The sequence below is a fragment of the Urocitellus parryii genome, chromosome 8 (assembly GCF_045843805.1).
Source record: "Urocitellus parryii isolate mUroPar1 chromosome 8, mUroPar1.hap1, whole genome shotgun sequence".
NCBI lineage: Eukaryota > Metazoa > Chordata > Mammalia > Rodentia > Sciuridae > Urocitellus > Urocitellus parryii.
The window spans coordinates 133,857,420-133,881,147 of NC_135538.1; the positions used below are offsets into that span (position 1 = coordinate 133,857,420).

The 23,728-nt window shown below is 42.2% G+C and overlaps 1 protein-coding gene across 1 annotated transcript; it reads right to left on the reverse strand.

The window, feature by feature from the left end:
* Positions 1–627: 627 nt before the first annotated feature.
* Serpinb6 (serpin family B member 6) lies at positions 628–23,728 on the reverse strand. Its single transcript, XM_077801786.1, has 7 exons — positions 23,510–23,728; positions 15,949–16,123; positions 13,876–14,028; positions 12,950–13,067; positions 11,536–11,678; positions 1,508–1,663; positions 628–1,180 (listed from the first exon to the last, which is right to left on the reverse strand). Exons 2-7 carry the CDS (start codon positions 16,111–16,113, stop codon positions 776–778), a joined length of 1,140 nt encoding a protein of 379 aa, XP_077657912.1. The 5' UTR covers positions 16,114–16,123; positions 23,510–23,728; the 3' UTR covers positions 628–775.

Sequence of the window (23,728 nt, forward strand, 5' to 3'; positions counted from 1 at the left end):
CATTAGTGGCTGCAGAAACCATGGCCACTTTTTTTTGATAATATCTGCCATGAAGAGAGTCACCTGGTATAGACTCACACAGTTGTTAGCTTATGTCTTTGACCCCTGGCACAATTTGACCTGTCAAGGTAAGGGGGCAGTGTGTGTGTGAATAGACCCATGACCCACCAAACCACAGGGAAGTAGAGATGCACATGCAAAGGGACTGATTTCTCACTGGGCCTAGTTACCTGCTCTCCCACCTCCACGGAGTCTTCCAGAGAACTCACATTAATTTTAGAATTTTTAAGCTCCCCACAGGGGGTTCCTGAGATGAGCCCTCACCCCTCACCCCTCCTCACAGCTCTGCATTCTACTCTAGACTCCCACTAAAAATGGGATGAGATTTTCATGCCACAGTGGAGAAAAGAGAGGCATCACTTATCTTCTTAAGCCTGGAGAAGGGCCAACGGTGATGGCAGTTATCTGCCCACAGTGAAGCCACAGGGTCCTTCCCAGCTGCAAGGGGGTAGGTGACGGCTCATCCCCGGAAGGGATGAATGAACCCAGCAGCCAATGTGACCACAGACCCACAGAGAAGGGCAATTTCAGATCCTGGAAAAACATCTTACATGCAAACAGTAGTCAACATGGGTATCCAAAATGGGCCCTTTATTTCTGAATTGTTACACTGCACTGATAAGGTCACTTGGGTCACAGGCACATGGTGGAGTGTCGGAAGAAAAGTGGGTGAGAGGGTGAAAGCAGAGGACTACACCCAGGGATGACTGTTTCCTCAGGGAGAAGAAACTCGGCCGCAGAACAGAATCCCTCTGGTCCTGCTGTGCTGGATGAAGAAGAGGAAGGGGTGGTCTGCGCAGAATCGCGCAGTGAACCTCATGCACCTCATCATCATGATAGCGGCAGTGGCGGCTGCAGCTTCAGTACCCTCCTCATTGACCTCCACAAAGGACTTGTGCACGACCTTGGACAGATGCAGGTCTCTCCTGGATGACATTCCAGAAAAGTCTGCCCTGGCCTCATCGAAGGCATCGGTCATGCCCAGGCTGCGAAGGACTTCCTCCAAATCATAATTTTCCTGTAGCTTAAACCGAGGGAGGAAAACCTCCACCTCCTCTTCGTCCATCATGTCTGGGTTGGTCCACTCTATGTATTTCTCATAAGTAAGTTCCTTCTCCACCTAGAAGGGAGTTGAACATGTCAAGACAGGGCTCATGCTGTCACACAGGGCCACGTGGGAAAATGGCGATGCTCCACGTTGTGAGTGAGAGCCTCACCATGGCCAGAGGTGGTGCTAGTGGTAACCAAGGTAACTAGACAGAGCTCAGGGACAGCTCAGCAGGAGACCTTACCTAGCATCTGCAAGGCCCTGGGTTCCACCCCCAGCACAGATACAAAAAGTAAAATAAAATAAAAGGCCAACTGGGAACTGGGGAAAGCAGCTACACCAGAAACCCAATGCCCTTCCCCTGCCATCACGGCCTCGTTATGGCTTAGTGCTCCTTACCGTTTTCAAGTCAATGTGTTCATCGGGCAGCATGATGATCATATTCAGCTCCTCGCTGACGTAGGGAAGGACCAGAATCTTGGTGAATATTTCCCCTATATAGGTCATTTTAAAAGTAGACTTCTTAAACATCATTTGCACAGGCTTCTCCTCATTCTGTAAGGAAATGGACAACTGTTAAGTAGAAACACGACCCAGCTGGCACAGTGGACTAACTCCACAGAGGCAGCCCCTGTGGGCCCCAGGAACACTCTTGACCCAGCTTCTAGGACAGGCCATGAGGTTCCTCCTGAACCCCTGTTATGGTTAGACACCAAGTGTCCCCAGAGGCCAGTGTGTTAAAGGTTTTATCTACAGTGTGGAGCTATTGGGAGGCGGTGGAACCTTTCAAAGGCAGGGCCTAGTAGAAATTAGGTCATTGGGGCAAGTCCTTGGAGGGGACTCTGAGACCCAAGCCCTTCCTCTCTCCTTCATTTCCTGACTGAGCTGACCAGTTTTGCTTGATCAACTGCTCCCAACTCTTCCATCCACCACCCCCATGCCTAAGAGCAAAGGGTCTGCCTCATCATGGATGGGAAACTTAGATTTTGAGCTCAGATGAATCTGTCCCTTTATAAGTGGATTATCTCATTATTTGGCACACTGAGAGAATGCTGACTAACAAACTGCCCAACACCAAGGTGCCCAGAATCACACCCAACACCTCTCTTGGTGACTTCACCTAGTCTCATGACTTTGAACTTAATCCACAAATTTACAGTTCTAGCCGGGTCCTCTCCCCTGGACTCCAGGCTCATGTGTTATACTGGTTGCGTGGCACCCACACTTAGACCAACAGAAAGTCCTAATGTCACAGATGACTGTGGGTTCCTTATATCCCCTTCCTGCTCCGCCTACACCACTGCCCATCACAGTTGGCAGTGACACCATGCATCCAGTTGTCAAAAGCCATGGTACGTCCTTGCTCATGTCTTTCTCTTATACTCTGCATCTCACTCCTTAGCAGATTATGGTGGCTCTACCTTTGAAATACAACCAAAACCTCATCTGTTGTTCTTTCTTCCACTGCCATCACCCTATCCCTGGAATACAAAGATGACCTCAGAGGGAGCCCAGTGAAATGTAAGTCAGATCACACCCCTCTGACTAGACACCCTTCCATGACACCCCCTCTCCTAGGAGCAAGATCTGAAGTGCTCAGTACATCCTATAATCACAACAGCTCATCTCTCATTCCTTGTCTCTCCTCACCTCCTGCTACTCTCCCTCTGCTGGTTCTTACATTCACAGGGGTCTCTATGGAAAATCAGGGTCATTCTATCCCTCCCCTGTCCACTCATCCCTAAAACCTAGAGGGTACAGCCTTTCCTCTTCCTGGTCTTTACTCAAGTATCACCCTCTCAGTGAATGCTTCCTTGATAGACCTGACCTGCAACTATACCCCCAACCACAGCTTCCTGTCTGCTTACTTTGTGTCTCTGCAGCATTTACCACTGCCTAATAACTAATAATATCTTATTTAAGCTTCTGGTCTCTCCCTCAAGAAAATGTAAGTTTCATGGTGCAGACATGTTCAGCAGGTCAATACCCGGCACATCGTAGGCACTCAATTAACATCAGCTGAATAAATGAATAAACAAACTGATGAGCAGAAATAGCAAAGGGCCATCCTCAGACCAAGAGAAAAAGACAGGACAGTGACCACATCCTACCCTACAATACTGCTTAACTCATGAGTACTCCACAGTTTGATACCAGCAGATACTCTGAAATTTTTTTTAATTCCATGCAACAGGCACAGCTGAGGGAGCTCCCTAGTTCTCTGGCACAGCACACCATTCCGGATCAAATGGAGTAACCAAAGACATATCTGCTGTCACTTTCTGTCTCTGCCTTGTCGAACTTGCCTGAACTAGACCTCAGCCACAACAGTCTCCTGCCCTTGGCTCCTCAGACATGTCCTTGGCCAGAACTTGGCACACTTTTTCCATAAATGGGAGGACAGTAAATATTTTGGCATTTGTGCTACAGACAATTTGTATCAAAACTACTCGATTCTACTGTTGTGACACATATAAACAAGTAAGTTTGTGTGTGCACCAACAAAACTTTATCTGATAAACTTGATATGGGCCCGCTTTGGCCCACAGGCCTGAGGGTGCTGACCCCACCTTATTCAGCTTCTCTGCATTCCCCTCCAGAACCCAAGGTCTCCAATCTTATAATAGAAAAGAATCCAACCTTGGTAATTTAATGACTCACTAAATTTATAATTATGTAAGCTTTATTTCATTTACAAATGAGGAATTCAAATGAAAATACTTATCAACTCAAAATCCATGCCCCTGGAGACACCCCTGCCACACACTCTGTGGGCTGGTACAGTCAACCCCTGCTGCAGCTCCACCCTCTCCCTCTACTGCAGAAAGCAAGGTAAACTGCTTCACCGCTCTGTATGGAGCAGAAGCCACGTGAGAGCAGTTCTGGTTTCCCTCTGAATACAATGGCAGAACCTCCAAAGAAGGCCTTTTGCCCTCCATCTTCTGTCCTTCCTGCTCCATCCTGCCTGGACATTGGAGGCCGTATATGAGCCCTCCTGTGAGCATGAGGAAGAGGCCACAGGCTGAGGGGCAGAGCAGGGAGAGCTGGTTCCCAAGAGCCTCACCCCAGTGCCACATCAGCCCTGGGTTCTCCTCTCCTCTGGGCCTCCTGGGTGGTGAGATGAGTTGTGAGCTAAACTGCAGAGATCTGGGGTTTCCATTGCTTACAGTTGAATGAAGCCCTAACATACATCTTGTTAAAGATGAATTTCAAGGAGAAAAAAATCATATTTTGAGGGGAAAACAGGACAGTTCATTTCAGAATAAATCTCAACACAAAATGTATGTCTTGAAAAACTGAAGGTTCAGATCCAAGTGGACGAGGAAGATCTAACTTATGGTCAGTGATCAAAAACACATTAGTCCACCCTGTCTGCTTTGCAGCATGTAAAAAAAAAAACTCTATAATTAAAAAGACTTTTAAAAAATTGGATTCTGTGAGAGAAAGACACCAGGCCATCAGCAAACAATACCTTCCAAGCTGAAGGTGGTTAAACTCAAGAGTCTAATTCTGTGTATGTATCCCTTTGCTTGTTTTTAAACAACAATATGTACTGGTGTTATCCTTACAAACAAAAGAAGACTGAAGATCAGTGAATGGTTCAGTATTTCCTGAGCACCAGCTACATACAAGTCAGCATTTATATGACAGCCATCTGCTCTGGGATGGTTTTCCAACAAATGTAAAAAGTACTTCAACCACTGCAATGTCTTGGAGAGGCCAGCAGAGGGCGTAGTGACAGCTTAGATAAAAGGGCAGAAATCAGATAAGGCTTCCAGTGGGGACAGTGGGGACTGTTAAGAAAGAAGTGTGGTGGGGTCCCAGAGGCAGAGTCCATTCACCTGTCCCACACCACCACAGCCTATGGGTCTCCTTATTCACCAAAGCTTGGCTCCACAGCCCAACATCATGATACATATATGCTTGAGGCTGCCATTGCTATGAAACTGGCATATCAACGTTTCTATCAAGAGACAAAAATAAGGACCTGGTAAGATGTCACCAAGGACGCTGTGGCCTGGCTGCACCAGAGGTTTCTCTACTAAGGTGCTAAGAGTTATCCTGTTGCTGAAGTAACAGGGAATCTTGCATGGGATTGCCTATCTTTATTTCTCCTACTAACAGCCAACTTCTTATGATTACACTAGTCATATAATCTAATACCTCCAGATTATCACATCCTACCTCACAAACACCTCAGCTAACTCCCGCAAGCGCCCTTCCACCATGAAACTGTAAACCATTACACAAACCTGCTGACTATATGGTTGAAGATAACCAAACTCATCATTTCTGTTTATAGTGACAAAACTGTAAAATAGAACAAAAATGTAAAAATAGAACCTAACTGATCCATGGCTGTTCATTGAGTGCTATAATATTGAAATCTCCCTCAAAAGTGAGATATTGGTAACCTGTAGGCACACTATAAGACAAGAGGGCAGAAGCTGTAATACCTCAGATCTACACTGCAAGAGAGGAAGACACATAGACATCATGAAAAAATAAGGGAGAAAAGTGCCCCAAACAAACCAAGACACTGTAACAATAGAATCCATAGACAGTGCAGTAGGTGAAATGTCAGAGGAGGAGTTCAGAATATACACAACTAAAATGATTTGGGAAATAAAGAATGACCTAAGTGAGCAGATACAGGCAAAAATCAATCACTCCAACAAAGAGATAAGCAAACAAATTCAAGTGACTATCGATCACAAAAAAAAAAAAAAAAACAGAAATCCTAGAAATAATAAGCCAATTAAAAAACTCAATAGATAGTATCACCAACGGACTAGACCACTTGGAAGACAGAACTTCAAACAATGAAGACAAAATATATAATCTTGAAAACAAAGTTGACTTCACAGTGAAGATGGTAAGAAATCATGAACAGAACATCCAAGAATTATGGGATACCATCAAAAGACCTAATTTAGGATTTATTGTGATAGAGGAAGGTTTAAAGATTCAAACCAAAGGAATGCACAATCTCTTCAATGAAATAATGTCAGAAAATTTCCCAAGCATGAAGAATGAATTGGAAAATCAAATACAAGAGGCCTATAGGACACCAAATGTACAAAATTACAACAGATCTACACCAAGACACATTATAATGAAAATGTCTAGCATACAGAATAAGGATACAATTTTTAAAGGCTGCAAGAGAGAAAAAAATCAGATTACGTATAAGGGAAGACCAATTCAGCTCTCAGCAGATTTTTAAACCCAGTCTCTCAAAGCTAGGAGATCCTGGAACAAAATATACCAAGCGCTAAAAGATAATGTATGTCAACCAAGAATCTTATATCCAGCAAAATAAAGCTTCAAATTTGATGATAAAATAAAAACCTTCCATGATAAACAAAAGCTAAAGAATTTACAGAAAGCTGCACTACAGAACATTCTTGGCAAAATATTCCATGAGAAGGAAATGAAAATAACTATGAAAATCTGCAAAGGGAAGAACTACAGTAAAAGAAAAGCCAACCAATGGAGAAACCAAGTCAAGCTAAATACCAAAAATAAACAAAAATGACTGGTAACTCAAATCATATCTCAATAATAACCCTAAATGTTAATGGCTTAAACTCACCAATCAAAAGACATAGGCTGGTAGAATGGATTTCAAAAAAGACCCAACAATATGCTGCCTCCAAGAAACTCATCTTATAGGAAAAGAAGCCCACACACTGAAAGTAAAAGATTGAGATAAAATATACCATTCACATGGTCTATGTAAGCAAGCAAGGATTTCCATCCTCATATCAAATAAAGTAGACTTCAAACCAAAGTTAATAAAAGGAATAAAGATGGACATTTCATACTGCTTAAGGGAAACATACATCAACAAGACATAACAGTTATAAATATATATGCCCCAAACAATGGAGCACCTACATTCATCAATCAAACTCTTCTCAAGTTCAAGAGTCAAATAGATCACAACACAATAATTCTGGGTGACTTTAACATACCTCTTTCACTACTGGATAGATCCACCAAACAAAAGCTAAACAAAGAAACTATAAACTCAATAACACAATCAATAATTTAGACTTAACAGACATATATAGACTATTTTATCCATCAATGAACAGATACACTTTCTTCTCAGCAGCATGTGGATCCTTCTCTAAAATAGACCATATGTTATGCCACAGGACAAATCTTAGTAAATACAAAAATGCAGAGATACTACCCTGCATTCTATCATACCACAATGGAATGAAATTAGAAATCAATAATAAAATAAAAAATAAAAACTACTCCAACACCTGGAGACTAAATAATATGCTATTGAATGAACAATGGGTTGCAAAAGATATCAAGGAAGAGATTAAAAAATTCTTAGAGGTAAATGAGAATACCAATACAACATACTGAAATCTCTTGGATACTATGAAGGCAATGCTAAGAGGAAAGTTCTTTGCATGAAGTTCATAGAAGAAAAAGTCAACAAATAAATTACCTAACACTACATTTCAAAGCCCTAGAAAGAGAAGAACAAATCAACCCAAAGCAGTAGAAAACAGGAAATAATTAAAATCAAAGCTGAAATCAATGAAATTGAAACAAAAGAAACAACTGAAAAAATTGACAAAAAAGTTGATTCTTTGAAAAAATAAATAAAATTGAGAAACCATCGGCCATTCTAACAAAGAGAAGGAGAGAGAAAACTCAAATTATTAACATCCATGATGAAAAAAGATATATTATGATGGACACTACAGAAATACAGAAGATAATTAGAAATTATTTTGAAAATTTGTACTCCAATAAAACAGAAAATATCAAAGGCATTGACAAATTTCTAGAGGCATATGATATTCCTACACTAAATCAGGATGATATACACAATTTAAACAGATCAATTTCAAGCAAGGAAATAGAGGTCACCATCAGAAGCCTACCAACCAAGAACAGCCCAGGACTGGACAGATACACAGCTTAGTTCTACAAGACCTTTAGAGAAGAACTAACACCAATACTTCTCAAACTATTTCATGAAATAGAAAAAGAGGGAACATTTCCAATCACATTCTATGAGGCAAATATTACCCTGATTCCAAAATCAGACAAAATCAAAGAAAGAAAACTCAGACCAATATCTCTAATGAATATAGATGTAAAAATTCTCAATAAAATTCTGGCAAATCAAATACAAACACATATCAAAAAGATAGTGCATCATGATCAAGTAGGGCTTATCCCAGGGATGCAAGGTTAGTGCAATGCTAGGAGCCACTGCAAAAGTATTACATTCATATGGAAAATGGACTCCTGCTGTTCACCTAGGCCCGTTTGGGAACTCAAGTTACTGGACTCCCGGAGAGTTCCCATTGGTTGGGGAAGGATGGTAGGAGGGTGTTCCGGGGGAAGTGCCCCCCCCCCTCCGGTAGACACACGTGTGTGGACCGGCTTGTAAGGGGACGCACACGGCCTCTCACAAAATAAAACTTTGTTTCAGTTTGACTGGCTTGTGTTTTTGTGCCCAGCCGGGTTGCAAGATTGCAAGCCGGCGTGCACTGACAGCCCAGCAGGAAGGCGCCCAGCAGGAAGGCAGCAGGCGGTGCACGGTGAGAGCAGTGGCAGGAGCGGAGCTCGGCAGGGCCCCGGCCGAGCAGTCTGCAGCAGTGCAACATATGGAAATCAATAAATATAATTCATCACATCAATAGACTCAAAGATAAAATTCATATGATCATTTCAATAGATGCTGAGAAAGCATTTGCTAAAATACAGCATCCCTTCATGTTCAAAACACTAGAAAAACTAGGGATAACAGAAACATACCTCAACATTTTAAAGGATATCTTTGCTAAGCCCCAGGCTAACATCATTCTAAATGGAGAAAAATTGAAAACATTCCCTCTAAAACCTGGAACAAGACATGGATACCCTCTGTCACCACTTCTCTTTAACATAGTTCTTGAAACTCTAGCCCAAGCAATCAGACAGACGAAAGAAATTATAGGGATACGGATAGGCAAAGAAGAACTCAAATTATCACTATTTGAAGATGATATGATTCTAAACCTATAAGACCCAAAACATTGTACCAGAAATCTCCTAGAACTAATAAATGAATTCAGCAAAGTTCCTGGATATAAAATCAACACCCATCAATCAAAGACATTTCTGTACATCAGTGACAAATCTGTTGAAAGGGAAACTAGAAAAACCACCCCATCTATCTCAAAATAAATTTTAAAAATATTTGAGAATAAATTTAACAAAAGAGGTGAAAGAACTCTACAATGAAAACTACAACACATCAAAGAAAGAAATTAAAGAAGACCTTAGAATATGGAAGGATCTATCTTGTTCTCAGGTAGGCAGAATTAATATTGTCAAAATGACCATACTACCAAAAGCACTATACAGATTCAATGCAATCCCAATCAAAATCCCAATGCCATTCCTTATAGAAATAGAAAAAGCAATCGTGAAATTCATCTGGAAAAGTGTAAGAGATCCAGAACAGCCAAAGCAATCCTTAGCAAGAAGAATGAAGCTGGTGGCATTACTATTCCAGACTTAAAACTATACTACAGAGCAATAGTAACAAAAACAGCATGGTATTAGCATCAAAATAGACCTGTAGATCAATAGTACAGAATAGAGAACACAGAGTCTAACCCCCAAACTACTGTTATCTTATATTAGACAAAGGCACCAAAAAAGTACATTGGAGAAAAGACAGCCTCTTCAACAAATGGTGCTGGGAAATCCACGTGTAACAAAATGAAATTAAACCTCTATCTGTCACCATCCACAAAACTCAACTCAAAGTGGATTAAGGACCTAGGAATTAAACCAGAGACCTTGTGCCTAATGGAAGAAAAAATAGGCCCAAATCTCCATCATGTCGGATTAGTCCCCAACTTTCTGTGGTGCAAGAATTAAAACCAAGAATCAATAAATGGGATGGATTTAAATTAAAAACTTCTTCTTAGCAAAAGAAACAATCAGAATGGAAGAAATCAAAGAAAGATTCTACAGAAAATTCTACAGAATGGGAGCAAATCTTTACCACAAGCACATCGGGTAGAACACTAATCTCTAGGGTATATAAAGCACTCAAAAACCTTAACACCAAAAAAAACCCAAATAATCCAATCAATAAATGGGCCAAGAAACTGAACAGACACTTCTCAGAAGAGGATATACGATCAATCAACAAACACATGAGAAAATGTTCAGCATCTCTAGCAATTAGAGAAATGTAAATCAAAACTACTCTAAGATTTCATCTCACTCCAGTCAGAATGGCAGTTATCAAGAAATACAAACAACAATAAGTGTTGACGAGGATGTGGGGAAAAAGGCACACTCATACATTGCTGGTGGGACTGCAAATTGGTGCAGCCATTCTGGAAAGCAGTATGAAGATTCCTCAGAAAATTGGGAATGGAACCAATATTTGACCCAGCTATCGTATTCCTCAGTTTACATCCAAGGGATTTAAAAACAGCATACTACAGGGACACAGCCATATCAATGTTTATAGCAGCACAATTCACAATAGCTAAATTATGGAACCAACCTAGATGCCCTTCAGTAGATGAATGGATAGGGAAACTTTGGTATATATACACAATGGGACATTATTCAGCATTAAAAGAGAATAAAATTATGGCATTTACAGGTAAATGGATGAAGTTGGAGAATATAATGCTAAGTGAAGCAAGCCAATCCTAAAAAACCAAAGGCCAAATGTCTTCCTTGTTATGAGGATGCTGACTCATAACGGCAATGGCGGGGGGAGCATGGGAGGAATGGAGGAACTTTAGATAGGGCAAGGGCGGGGAGGGGAAAGAAAGGGGAAGTGGGTAAGAATGATGGTGGAATGAGTTAGACATCATTACCCTAAATACATGTATGAAGACGTGAATGGTGTGAAAATATTTTGTGTACAATCAGTGACTTGAAAAATTGTGCTCTATATGTGTAATATGAAATGAATTGCATTCTGCCATCATGTATTACAAATCAGAATATATGAATAATTTACTTTAAAAAAAGAGAAAGGAGCGTGAAGGTACTGAAGAGAATGGGGAGGATCCAGGTCCACGAGGACCCTCAGACACCAAATTTGGAGTTTGAACTTTATCTCAAAAGTTATGAGAAGCCAAGAAAGACCTAAAGTTAGCCTGAGAGCTACACCATCAGATTTGCCTTGTAGATTAACACACCAGAGAAAGTAGGGCAGGTGACAGTAGGGGGTGCCAATAGAACCCTTGGTGTCATATAAAAGGAGGATAAGTATGAAAGCAAGGCCCCAAGGCTTCAGGGGGTCCTTGCTGCAGGGCTACCCTAGGCCATGCAAGACACAGGCTCCGTGTGGTGGCCTTCATGATCTAGAAACCAACAAACACAGGCCCTGTGTCTGGGAATCTCCTTTGTTACTATGCAACATTCACCTTGCTGACTTTAAATGGTCTCTCCTGGGTGAGCTCTTTGTCAAACTGTTTATCCCAGTTTCCTTTGAAGTAGATGGCATTCACAAGAACCAGTTTGGTAATTTTATCCAATGAACCTGGAGACAGCAACTCTGTAATTTTATCTGAAAGGAAAAATTAAAGAACCAGTTAGCTGAGAGTTTTCTGATGATCAGTGATGATACGGAGAGGGGCCCACCTCCTCAAATGGTCAAGCGCAGAGATAAAGGATCACATATGCCCCAAATAAGGTAAACAGATATTTTTCATCAAAACAAAGCAACAGTCCTGGCACCAAGAAAAAAAAAACTTTAAAGTTCTGGCAAGAAAAATACCATCATTTGAATAAAACATAAAGTGAACAAGTAGATATCAGTAAGTGAATTAAAGGACTGTTTAAAAAAAAGGATTATAAATTTAAATTTTTGAAGGGCCAGATATGTTTGCCCTTATTTAAACACTGCATTACACCACACACACACACAACACACACACACACACACACACACACACACACACACACGTATGTATTGAAGCATAATGAACAGTTTTGTTATTATTTTTATTACAATTTTTAACAATACTATTATTATCAACTAAAAATACTTAAATTTTTAAAAAGATGACTGGTTGCAAGATGCTCTTTACAAATGTAAAAGCACAGTTTACCCAGACATGGTGGTACATGCCTATAATCCCACTGGCTTGGGAGGCTGAGGCAGGAGGACTGTAATTTCAAAGCCAGCCTCAGCAACGTAGGTCCTAAGCAACTTAGCGAGACCTTCTCTCTAAATAAAATATTTTTAAAAGGACTGGGGATTTGGCTCAGTGGTTAAGCACCCCTGGGTTCAAAGCCTGGTATCAAAAAAATTTTTTTTTTAATTTTACATTAACTTACATTAAAAACCACAAGTAAATGAAGATACTGCTAAGCAACTTGTAATAATGCATGAAAACTGTGGAGCATGAGCCCACACTACAGAGGACACAGCTGAGACCTGCCATGTGAATTTTTCCTTTGGTGAAAAGAAAGAACAGCCAACAACAAAAAAAATTTAAGTGTGGATTGCTGACTACTGGAAAACATCATGGACACTGAGAACAGCAGAGAGAAGAAGCTAGAGAAAATGTCATCCATTGACAGTATTTCAGCAGCAGATTTTAAAGTTATTTCAAGAACAAAAATATCATTCTTCATATTTGACAATCTTGTTAAGGAACTGAAAATAAGACTGATTAAAATACTTAAAAATAGAACAACAGGATGAGACTGTAGCTAAGTGGAATAGCATCTGCTCAGCATGCGCAAGGCCAAGGGTTGGATCCCCAGCACTGCAAACAAAGCAACGACAACCCCATCATCAACAGAAACAACAAATAAAAACTATGTTTTTACCTTCTGTCTTTTTAGCTACCCAGGTGTTTATGTGATTTCTGGACTCCTCTGTAGCATTCAGAAAGTCAAGCTCTTCCATCTCTGCTTGGTAGAATTTCTGGCAGGAATCTTTAAAAGACTAAATCAGAACGACATAATTGCATGGTTCCAAAATAATTAACACCAACAGTGTACTTCTTTAATGTACCAAAGCACAAAAATCAAAAATGTGCTGATTTAAAGATGTAATTTACAAATAAATATGTAGAATGAACCTAAAATCCACCTTCTCAGTTCTTGGCCATCTTTAAATGGCCCAAGTATCAAACTTCATTGCATAAAGATGGCTGGATCTTTATGGGACTTGCTAAGCCTCAAGAAGTAACTGGGAGGAAGCTGGGATACAGTAACTGTGGAGAGAGTGCTAACCCAGCAAGAGCTTGGACACCACTGCGCTCTAGAATGAGAGAGGCTGAACACAGAAAGTAGAACACAGGAAAGCAAGCCATGATGATGACGATGATGACGAAGACAACACTGAAGTAGATCCGCATACGCTGACAATTGAAGAACAAAAGAAAAAAATTGCAAAACAACATATGTTGGATAAAGGCATAATGCAGGGAATATTACTACAAAACAAAATTTCTACATGTGCAGGAAGAACATATCAAATCCACAAAAGCTCTAATTCTGGGAGGGATGACGGGTTGTGGGAAAGAGGTTGATGGGGGCTCTTCCTTTGCTGGCTTCATTGCATTCTGCACAAAAAATATACTCACGTGTGACTTGAGCAGTTTTCTGATTTTTTTAAATGAAAGGGTGTGAACAAATACATGAGTAACCAGAAACCTGAGTGAATTCACAGCCCAGGCTCTTTCAGCTGCACCATGAGTCTCCCTCCTCCCCACCACCTTGCTTCACCAAAAGCAGCGAGTATGACTTACTGAGAGGAAATCATAAGACTTTTCTCCAAAGAGCCTGTTGGCTGTTCTAAGCAAGTACTGTGTGTCCGTCTTGTTCACTTCAGTGAGAAGGGACTGGAAGCCCTGGTGGACATCTCCACCTCCACTGCTGCTGCTTTTATTTAAAGAAAGTACCTGAAATCAGAAACACAACAAAAACACACCATTGCAGTAGGCACTGACTACAGGGAACAAGCAAACTATACTAAACTTGGCCTAAGAACTGTGCAGATTCTTACCACCAACCAATTAGAGACAAAAAAAGTATCTTGAAAGCTCACTCTCCAGTGTCCCTCCCAGGATCCTTCTCTGTACCCTGTCAGTATTGGTCTGAGCGGAAATGGCTCTCCACAATGCAGGCTCTTTGTATCTAAAGCCTACCTGGAGATGGGGCTACCAGCCAGACCTCCCATCTCTGCGAACACAGACTGCTCCTAAAAGTTGTAAGGTACAGTTTTTCCCACCCTTAGGTCTGGAATGGCTCTGACCAACAGAATTCAGCAGAAGCAATGCTGTCCAGGCCTGAGCATTAAAACCCCTAGCAGCTGTCCCATTCACTCTTTTGTACCCTGCTGCCATTATGGAAGGAAGTCCAAGCTATCCCCTTGGAGGATTTGCTACCCACAGGCTGAGTTGCCTAGAAAAGAACCAAGTTGCCAGATGTGAAAGAAGACTCCTGGGATCTTGCAATCCAGCTGCCCATTGCAATAGTAGCATGAATGACCCCAACTGGCTTATATAACAGGGAGCATTAAGAACTGCCTGTGAGGCCACCGAATCTGAAAAACAATCCACCATTATTATATCTAGCCAGTAAGTTTGGGGATGGTTTGTTTTGCAGCAACAGATAACACATGCAGCAATGCAGAAGTGTTCTAACATAATGAAAATATAAAAAACATGGTACTGGATTTGGACATGGCAGTTGGCAGAGGCTGGAGGTATAGGGATGAAATTACTACTGCAGACTACAGAAACAGGGGCTTGTGATATGGTAGACACTGCTGGGGAAATAAAACGTTCACCTGCAGCACGAAGTAAGATAGGGCACGTTCCCAACTCCCACATCTGCCTAAGATGCCCAGGAAGCATGTACCTTCCTTTTAGCTGCCTAAGTTATAGAGTATGGGAAGAGAGAGATGAGCCAAAGAAAAAATTGTTCCATTTTCAAGCAGAATTTCAAGGAACTATTTCTAACCCAGGTCTTGATGGGTAGAACATAAAGGTGTTTCTTATCTCGGAGCTCCCTCTCCATTTGACAAAATGATTCTCAACATAAGAAATGACCTCAGGGTAGAGCTCAAATACATGGCCTCAGGAGCAAGGTCAAGATCCACTTTGTAAAAACCTTGGGACAACAAAGGTAGCATCTTGTAGACCCCTAGACAAAGGGGTTTCTAAGCAACTCAAGGGCATTGTCCCACAGCACCCTTACTTCCAACCCAATACACAGTCTGTCTCAAACAGGCTTGTGCATTTGGCTTGGTCCAATGCAGCAGGCTATTACTTGAGACCCAGAAATCCTACAACGGTATTAAAGGAGTTATAAAACCTTGTAACTAAAAGGTGAGACAGTTCAAAGTGAAGAGAGGTCCTTGAACCCCAACTCTCTTTTGGCAGGAGAAAGACTAAGAGAGAAACAAACATGAAACATGACCCATTTCTTCTGGAAAAGGACGGGAGTTGCCAAGCGCTAAGCCCAGAATGCACAGGGGGGTGCCATTGCCTTACATGTGAGGGACCAGGAATGCTTCCCAGGAAACCCAGGTGGAGCCAATCAAGGAATATTCTCACCCTGAGGGAAGAGGAGCCTGGCACACACACCTGGCTGGATTTGGAAATTGCTACAGTTCAGGGGCTGCAATGTGCTCACAGGGGTGCTCAGCAGGGGTGCTCAGCAGGGGTAGCATGTGCTTCTTGTCAACTCTCCATCCACACCCCTCTGATACCCTCTGATGTCCATCCACAGCAATCCCTTTGGGATTTGAAGTGTGGAGAATCAGCTCAATTGACAACTATCAGCATTTACTATTACTCCCAAAGGATATCAGGTACCTGAGCCATCTGGACTGCGGTGGTTCCCTTTGCCCCCAAGAGGACCATGGCCAGGGCCGAGGAGATGCTGATGGGTGAGTAAAATACATTTTTTGAACTGTCTTCACCCAGCGTTTTCAGAAGGTTTAAGGCAAAGGTGCCGCTTGCTTCCAACAGAGGATCCATGATGGCAAGCCTAGAACAATGGACTTCAGATCAGTATCACATGAACACAGGCTCACAGGCCAACTGCACTTTCCCTCCCATTAACTCCACTGCTGCTGTGGTGCAATAAGCAAACAGACACACACAGAACTCTGAGGGTCTCTTTTGAGGTCTCAAGATCATTTTATGTCTTAATATTAAATGAAAAAGAAGAGTAAAATTTAATACTATGATCCTATTTTGTGAAGACCTGTGCATGGGCAACGTATAGATGGGACACACGCACCATGTTACTGCAGTCACTTCCTGGAGTGGGTAAGAGAAAAGGTGATTAACTTTGGCTTCCACATCTGTATTCTTTGTGTGTTGTAAGAGCTCATTGTGTCATTTAATTTGAAAACCATTTAAAATTATAAATTCACTTACAAAGTTAAAAAGACATGCCACACAAGAGTTTTTATAATTTGGGAGCATTCCCCATTTTAGGGTAATCTAAAGCCTTAAAATAAAGATGGGAAATAAAACCACAAGTCCCTTCTCTCCTCTGAATCAAATACCCACCCATCACCCCCAACAAATGAGGGTGCACATACAGGCATGCTCAACAGGACACCACTTAACCCTCAGTTCTCCTTCTAGGAAACCTATGCATGGGACAATATCTGTGGTCCACTGAACAAGGTCCCCAGACACATCCAGGTCCTAATCCCTGGAACCTGTGAAATTTCCCTCATGTGGCAAAAGAGAATTTGCTGCTGTGATTAAGAATGGACCATTCAGGTGGCCCCCAAATAGAGTCACATGTAGTTTATAAAAGGGGTTGTCAACCTGAGTAAAAAAAAAGAGAGAGAGAGAGAGAGGGAGGGAGAGGCTCTCTAGAACAAAAAATTTCCATTCAGAATAGAAAAGGGATGCAAACCTGGTGGGAAGACTATGAAAATCAAAGATGCATGGGAGTAAGGGTAGGGAGGATGAGACCAAGAGAGAACTTGTAATGACAAATAAGAGCCTAAGCAGCCAGGCCCTGTGGTTCATACCTGTAATCCCAGTGGCTTGGGAGGTTGAGGCAGGAGGATTGCAAGTTTAAAGCCAGTCTCAGAAACCTATCAAGATCCTGACTCAAAATAAAAAAAAAATAAAATAAAATAGACTGGGAATATGGCTCAGAGGTAAAGTGCCCCCAGATACAATCCCTGGTACCAAAAAAAAAAAAAAAAGTCATTGGTCTCAAACACCCTTGCTTTATGGCAACAACTGGGCCTTAAAGGCCCATGTTCAATTTTTCTAGTCCAACAATGGGGAATTGAGGTAGGATAGAAAAACTAAAAGATACGTAGAAAACAGACAAAAGGAAGGACATGGAGAGTGTCATTTTAATCTGAAAGTCTCATGTCTTATGCCAAAGTTCTGCATGTGTTTCTTCCCAGGTCTGTCACTCCCCAAGCCAATTGAGCTAATTTCACTCCCAAATTTCTGGGCAATCTATCAATCTTTCAGTTGATGGAAATTCATCCACTATGAAAATTACCTTGTGCACTGTTGATTGTCTTACGTAAGAAACAGATTAAGCAAAGAGAGAGACTATATTTTAAGAAACATAACCTAGGGTACTTCCAATGTGACTTACCGGTCACTTAGCAGAGATCATATCAGTCTAAGAATCCTGAGAATCCCAGACCATCATACACCATCTTGTGATCATCACACTGAAGTCCTCCTCACATACCTTCCCATGTCCGCCCCTCACCAAATTTCCTTTAAAAAAGCCCAAGAACCCCCAAATCATCTCCCTCTCAAGATGACTCACATTCCCCCCTGAATGTCTATATTCCTTGCTTTCTTAAATAAATCTCTGCCTCAGACATGTTCTTCAATCCATTTCTGCACATCTATCAAGAACCCTACTCATCCTAAGTTGAGGTCCACCCCTCCAGAAACTCCTTAGACCTCTTCCAGTGACAGTTTAACCTATGTCCTTGTTTCTTTTAATGAAGGAATTGTAAAGTACAAAATCTGAATACCAGAGAAGGAGATGAGTACTGGTGCTGATAGAAAATACAGTTGCTGCTCAATTCACAATAGCCAAACTATGGAACCAACTAGATGCCCTTCAATAAATGAATGGGTAAAGAAACTGTGGTATATATAAACAATGGAATATTACTCAGCAATAAAAGAGAATAAAATTATGACATTTGCAGGAAAATGGATGGAGTTAGAGAATATCATGCTAAATGAAGTAAGCCAATCCCCAAAAACCAAAGGCCAATGTTTTCTCTGATAAGTGAATGCTAAACCAAAATTGGGGGGGTGCGCATGCGATGAGTGATAGAACTTTGGATGGGCAAAGGGCGGGGAGGGCGCATGGGGGTAGAAAAGATGGTGAAATGAGACAGACAGCATTACCAGAGGTACATGTATGATTGCATGAATAGTGTGACTTTACCTGAGTTAAGCAGGTCTATAATGAGCTGCACAGGACTTTACCTCCAAAGTTTTGAGGTACCAATTCATAGCTTCCCTACCTCCAGCTCTGCTGTTAAGAACTTTCTTGACATTCGGACCCCAGCTCCATCTATCTCACAACACCCCGACTCTTTCAAGCTTAGGAAATCTTATCCACATCCCTGATATCCAGAAATGTCCCAGTGATGTGTCCTTCTCTGGGCCCAGTTCATTCTTTTTGGTGGAGATTTGGAGGGCCCTTTCAATGTAGCAATTTAAAAATTTCTCCTTTCTACTCAGGGAAAACAAATTAAAGTGCTTTCTCATTTCCTGCAGAATCTCTCTTCTCTGCTTTTTTACCTCCTATTTGTCAGGCACTAACACTCTTGGAATGAACTCATCTAGGACTTTCCAACCTTCTGAATGTCACAGCACACACAAAGAATGATACTAGTACTATACTTTGGGACAAGGCTACTTGTTGTAGAGGTGTGCAGCTCAAATCTCCAGCCACCAGGCTGCCCCCTCCAGCTGCCCTGAGTTGGAGAGGTCAACACCTTGACAATATCCCAACACACAGTGAAAAGTTCTACTCAGACCTTTTACTTCTCTTGCATTTTCTGTAACAATTACATTTTGTCCCATTTTCTGGAGAAAGGCCATTGTCCTCCAATCTTTCTTTCTTTTTTTTTTTTTTTTTTTTTGGTTAATATCAGTTGTTACACTTTTTAATTTCCAAGGACTGTTTTTCTCTGATGTCCTTAGTTCCAATTCCTCAAAGAACATCCACTATAATTCTCTTGAGCTTCTTTTGCACCCTGCCTTGTCTTTCCCTGGTGTTTTGCTATTGTTGTGGTGGTGGTGGTTGGTGATTGTTTTATTCTATGTAGGTTTCTGTTTCATGCTTAGTATTGCCAAAAATGCCCACCAAACCCTGGGTGTCAGTTCATATTTAGGGGAAAACACAAACTGCTGGAAATTCTGTTTAGACAAGTGGAACTTGTCCGCTGGGGGACTCTCTGCTGATGTGATCAAGGAGTCACAGTAGCTTTTTCTGCTGAAGAATGGCAAACAGAAAAAACCCTGGTCCTGCTGCTGGCTCTGATGTGTAAATAGCTGGAGTGGGGGCTAGGGTGCTTCTGCTGGATCCCTCTCCCCTCATTTCAGCCCAGTGCTTTTCTCATCGGTTCTTGCAGGGCTGAGACCTGTCCTCCTATCAGGGGCTGCTAGGAAAGAGGGGGGCTGCCTGGTTGCCAGGGCAGAGGGGATGGCATCTGAGGTTCAAACCACTCCATAAACAGATTTTCTACCAAGGGGCCCTACTGCCACCTGCACTTCACCCTCCCTCTCCAGGGACTCCAAGGTTGAGACTGTCAGCTCCTCTGGGCTGCTCCTCCCCCCTCCCTCCACAGACACTGAGCTCCTTCCTCTAGCCACTTTCCTGCTCAAAACTCTACTGGCATCTCTTGTCCACTGCTCAGTTCCTCTCTCCTTGTCTTGTCCTTGGTTTTAATGATTTAAAGGGCCCTTTGCCTGTTGGGTTAGCAGGGTTTTGTGGAAAGAAGAAGATGAATACACATGGCCACAAATATACCAACTATTTTTGTAAGAACAATAGAACAATATGTGAATGCTGAAAAGCCACATTTCTTGAGTTATTATTTAGTCCCTCTTTTGTCATATATGTGTCCAAGCATTAAATCCCATGTATTAAAATCTTTATTTGTCCTGAAACATAAATTTGGAAATAACCTGGAACTATGACATAATCATAAAACAATTTTCATTTTTACTTTGCAATAACATATGAATCCTTAACAATCAATTATAAAAGGATTAGAGTTCCAATCCTAAAAAGAGAAAGTAATCCAAATTCTAAGAATTTTACCAATCACTAAGATATTCCAAATAATAAAGAAAATCATAAGCAATCTAGTGAGATTTTTTTAAATGAGGTCTTTCTCTTACCTATTCGTGTTCCAGTAACAAGGATACACATTTCACAGATGGCATTGCAAACTCAGTGTGTCTAACTATGGCCTTTCCAGTGCCTACTTCTACAGCTGCAGGAAACAAGATGTGGACACTTCATACACACACATAGACACACACACACACACACACACACACACACATATAAAATTCATACAAATTTCAAAATTACTCACTGCTTTGAAAATAAATAAAAACAATTTTATAATTGTTTTTTATAAACTGTTTTATAAATAAAAACAATTTTAATCATTGACATAAAAAAGAGATTAAGGCTCTCTTAATGAGCTACTTTATACATATTTTGAACATCTAATAAATCTACCCTAGGGTTATTTCTTCCCCTGAATCATGACCAGTAACTTTGAGCAGTTCATGTTCACAACTTAATTTATTCAATTGATCAAGTCTAAAAAAATTTTAAGGTGTCAATCTTTGATTGTGTTCTTGATTTCTTCGACTAACAGAATTTTCATTTCCTACCAAATGTAACCATGTAAAGTCAATTTAAATGGAAACTTGCGTTCCTGTTTTGTCTCTGCTTTGCTTTATTGTGCAGTTGCAGGTGTGTCTGGGTATGTGTGGTTGTGTGTAATTTCTTTGAGCAGTAGATGCCTAATAGGTAATTAGACATTATTTTCTTCTTCTGATGTGTTCTTGTCCCAATCCCTGACCCAGCCATCTTAGAAACGTAAGGTGTGTGGTCTTCCTTGTGATCCTACAACATCCACCTGGCTACTCTCATGGGCAGATAGATATAAGGGGGGAAATATTGATGCTGTTTGTTCTAATTTCATTCTACTGTTAATGGCATGAATTAAATGTAATAAAATGCCTTGGAATGGAATCTTAATTATAGTAATCCCTAATTATATGAGGGCACAGGACCTCCATAGCAAATCAAAACCCTCAGATGTTCAATTACTTTATATAAAATGATGTAGTATTTACTATAACCTATGCCCACCCTCCTGTATTCTTCAGATCATCTCTAGATTCCTTATGTCAGCTAATACAACGTAAGTGCTATATAAACAGTTGTTAAACCATATTGTTTAGGAAATAACAAGGAAAAAAAAGGCTGCATATGTTCAGTAGAGAATCAATTTTCCTCCCAATATTTTTCATTCACTGTTGATTAAATCTGTGGATAGGTAACATGTGGATATGGAGTGCCAACTGTATTTTGCTTATGGAACCAAGTACCCCCTTTGTCAAGGCACCAAATCATAAGGGATGCAATTACTCAGGGGTAGTCATGAAACACTGGCACATACCCAAGATATATTGATAACAGCAGTCATTCGGGGTAATCACAGTACATGTTACTGAGCCTCAGCACTGCAATGCCCCACCCCTAGGCCTTGAATCCAAAAGTTCCTTAATTCATCTGAATTTATCCCAGCAATTCTAACTCATAGGAGGAAGGAAGCAGGCAGCCAGGGCATGTTCCTAACATCAGTATAACTAACTGAACCCCACCCAAGATGAAAAACCAGACCCAGCTTCCCTCTGGTATCTGAGTATTTCTCACGCCATGTGAATGTTAATTTTCCATGAAGTCTGTCAAAATTGAGCTTAAGGTATCCTTCAACAGATGAATGGATAAAATAATGTGATATATATATGAGATGGGATATTACTCGGCCTTAAAGAAGAATAAAATTATGACATTTGCTGGTAAATGGAGCAGGAGACTATCATGCTAAGTGAAATAAGCCAATCCACAAAAACCAAACTCAGAATGTTTTCTCTGATATGCCAATGCTAATTCACAATGGGAGGTGGCTAGGGAATAATAGTTACTTTAGATTAGGTAGAAGGGAGTGAAGGGAGAGGAGTGGGTAGGAAGGTAGGAAGAATAGTAGAGCGAATCTGACATTATTACTACCCTCTGTACACATATAACTATACGACCAGTGGGATTCTACAGCATGTATAACCAGAAGAATGAGAAATTATACTCCATTATATATAACAAAGTGCACTCTACTGTCTTGTATAACTAAAACAAAAATTTATTTTAAATTTGAGTTTAAAGGGAAAGGAGAGAAGGAACTAATTTAAATGCCAATTTTATCCAACACACAACCCTAAACATAAGTAAAACTTTTCCCATATTCTCTTATTTAAAAAAAAAAATTGTAGGCGTGGACAGACAGGATGCCTTTATTTTATTTGTTTATTTTTACATGGTGCTAAGGATGGAACCCAGTGCCTCACACTTGCTTGGCAAGTGCTCTACCATTGGGCAGCCCCAGCTCCTCCCCATACCCTCTTGAAAAGACCAAATCTTGTAATTTACTGCCTGCAGTAAATTTAATTAAAAAAAAAAAAAAGATCCTTAACAAGTTCTCAAACGATCCTCGAGAGGGGAGACCACGGCTCCCGCCCGGGAAAGGCGCTGAGGGGCCCCTCTCCCGCCGCCCCTGGCACCGACCCCTCGGCCTCTCACGCCTCCAGCCCTGCGGGTTCCTAAGGCCCAGCTCCGGGCGTCACGAGCCCGCGGCCTCCGGGTCGCCAGGAGGGAGCGGTCACCAGGGGCCAGGGCCGGGCGGAGTCACCTGTAGGCTCGCGGTGGCCTGGGATTACGGGTGGCCGCGGGACGAGCGGGGTCACCTGCGATCCGGGATCCCGGAGCTGCCGCTGGGCCGGCTCCGCGCCGCCCCCATCCCGCTGCCACCGCCTGTCCCTCGGTCGCTGAGCCTGCGCGACCCGGATCCGGGCGGTCCACCGCGGCCAGAGCCTGCCCAGAGACTCACCGGGTGGCGTCGCCGTCCGCGGCGGCCGCGGGGATCCAGAAGGGAACCTGAGCCGACGCTGCCCCCGTGCCCGGCGCCGCCCCACTTCTCCGGGCGCAGGGTCCCCGCGTCCCAGCCCCGCGTGTCCCCCGCCGCCACTCCCGGGCCCAGGCGCTTTCCCCGAGTTGGAGCGGGTAACGGACCCCCGCGTGCCACGGCGGTTCCCACCAGACACCTACCCCAGACTCTCGGCGCCGCGGCCCACGGCGAGCAGAGCAGAAGGAAGAAGATGTCCCGGCCTCCAGGCCTCAAATACCGGCCGGGCGGGGAAGCGGGCGGAGTCCCGGGAAGGGAGCCAGGGCGCCGCGGGGACAGCAGCGGCCTTCGGCCACCGCGGGAGGAGGCGGGGCGAGGGAAGGCAGGGCGGCGACGCGGAGGCCGCAGGTGTGCAGCAGGTA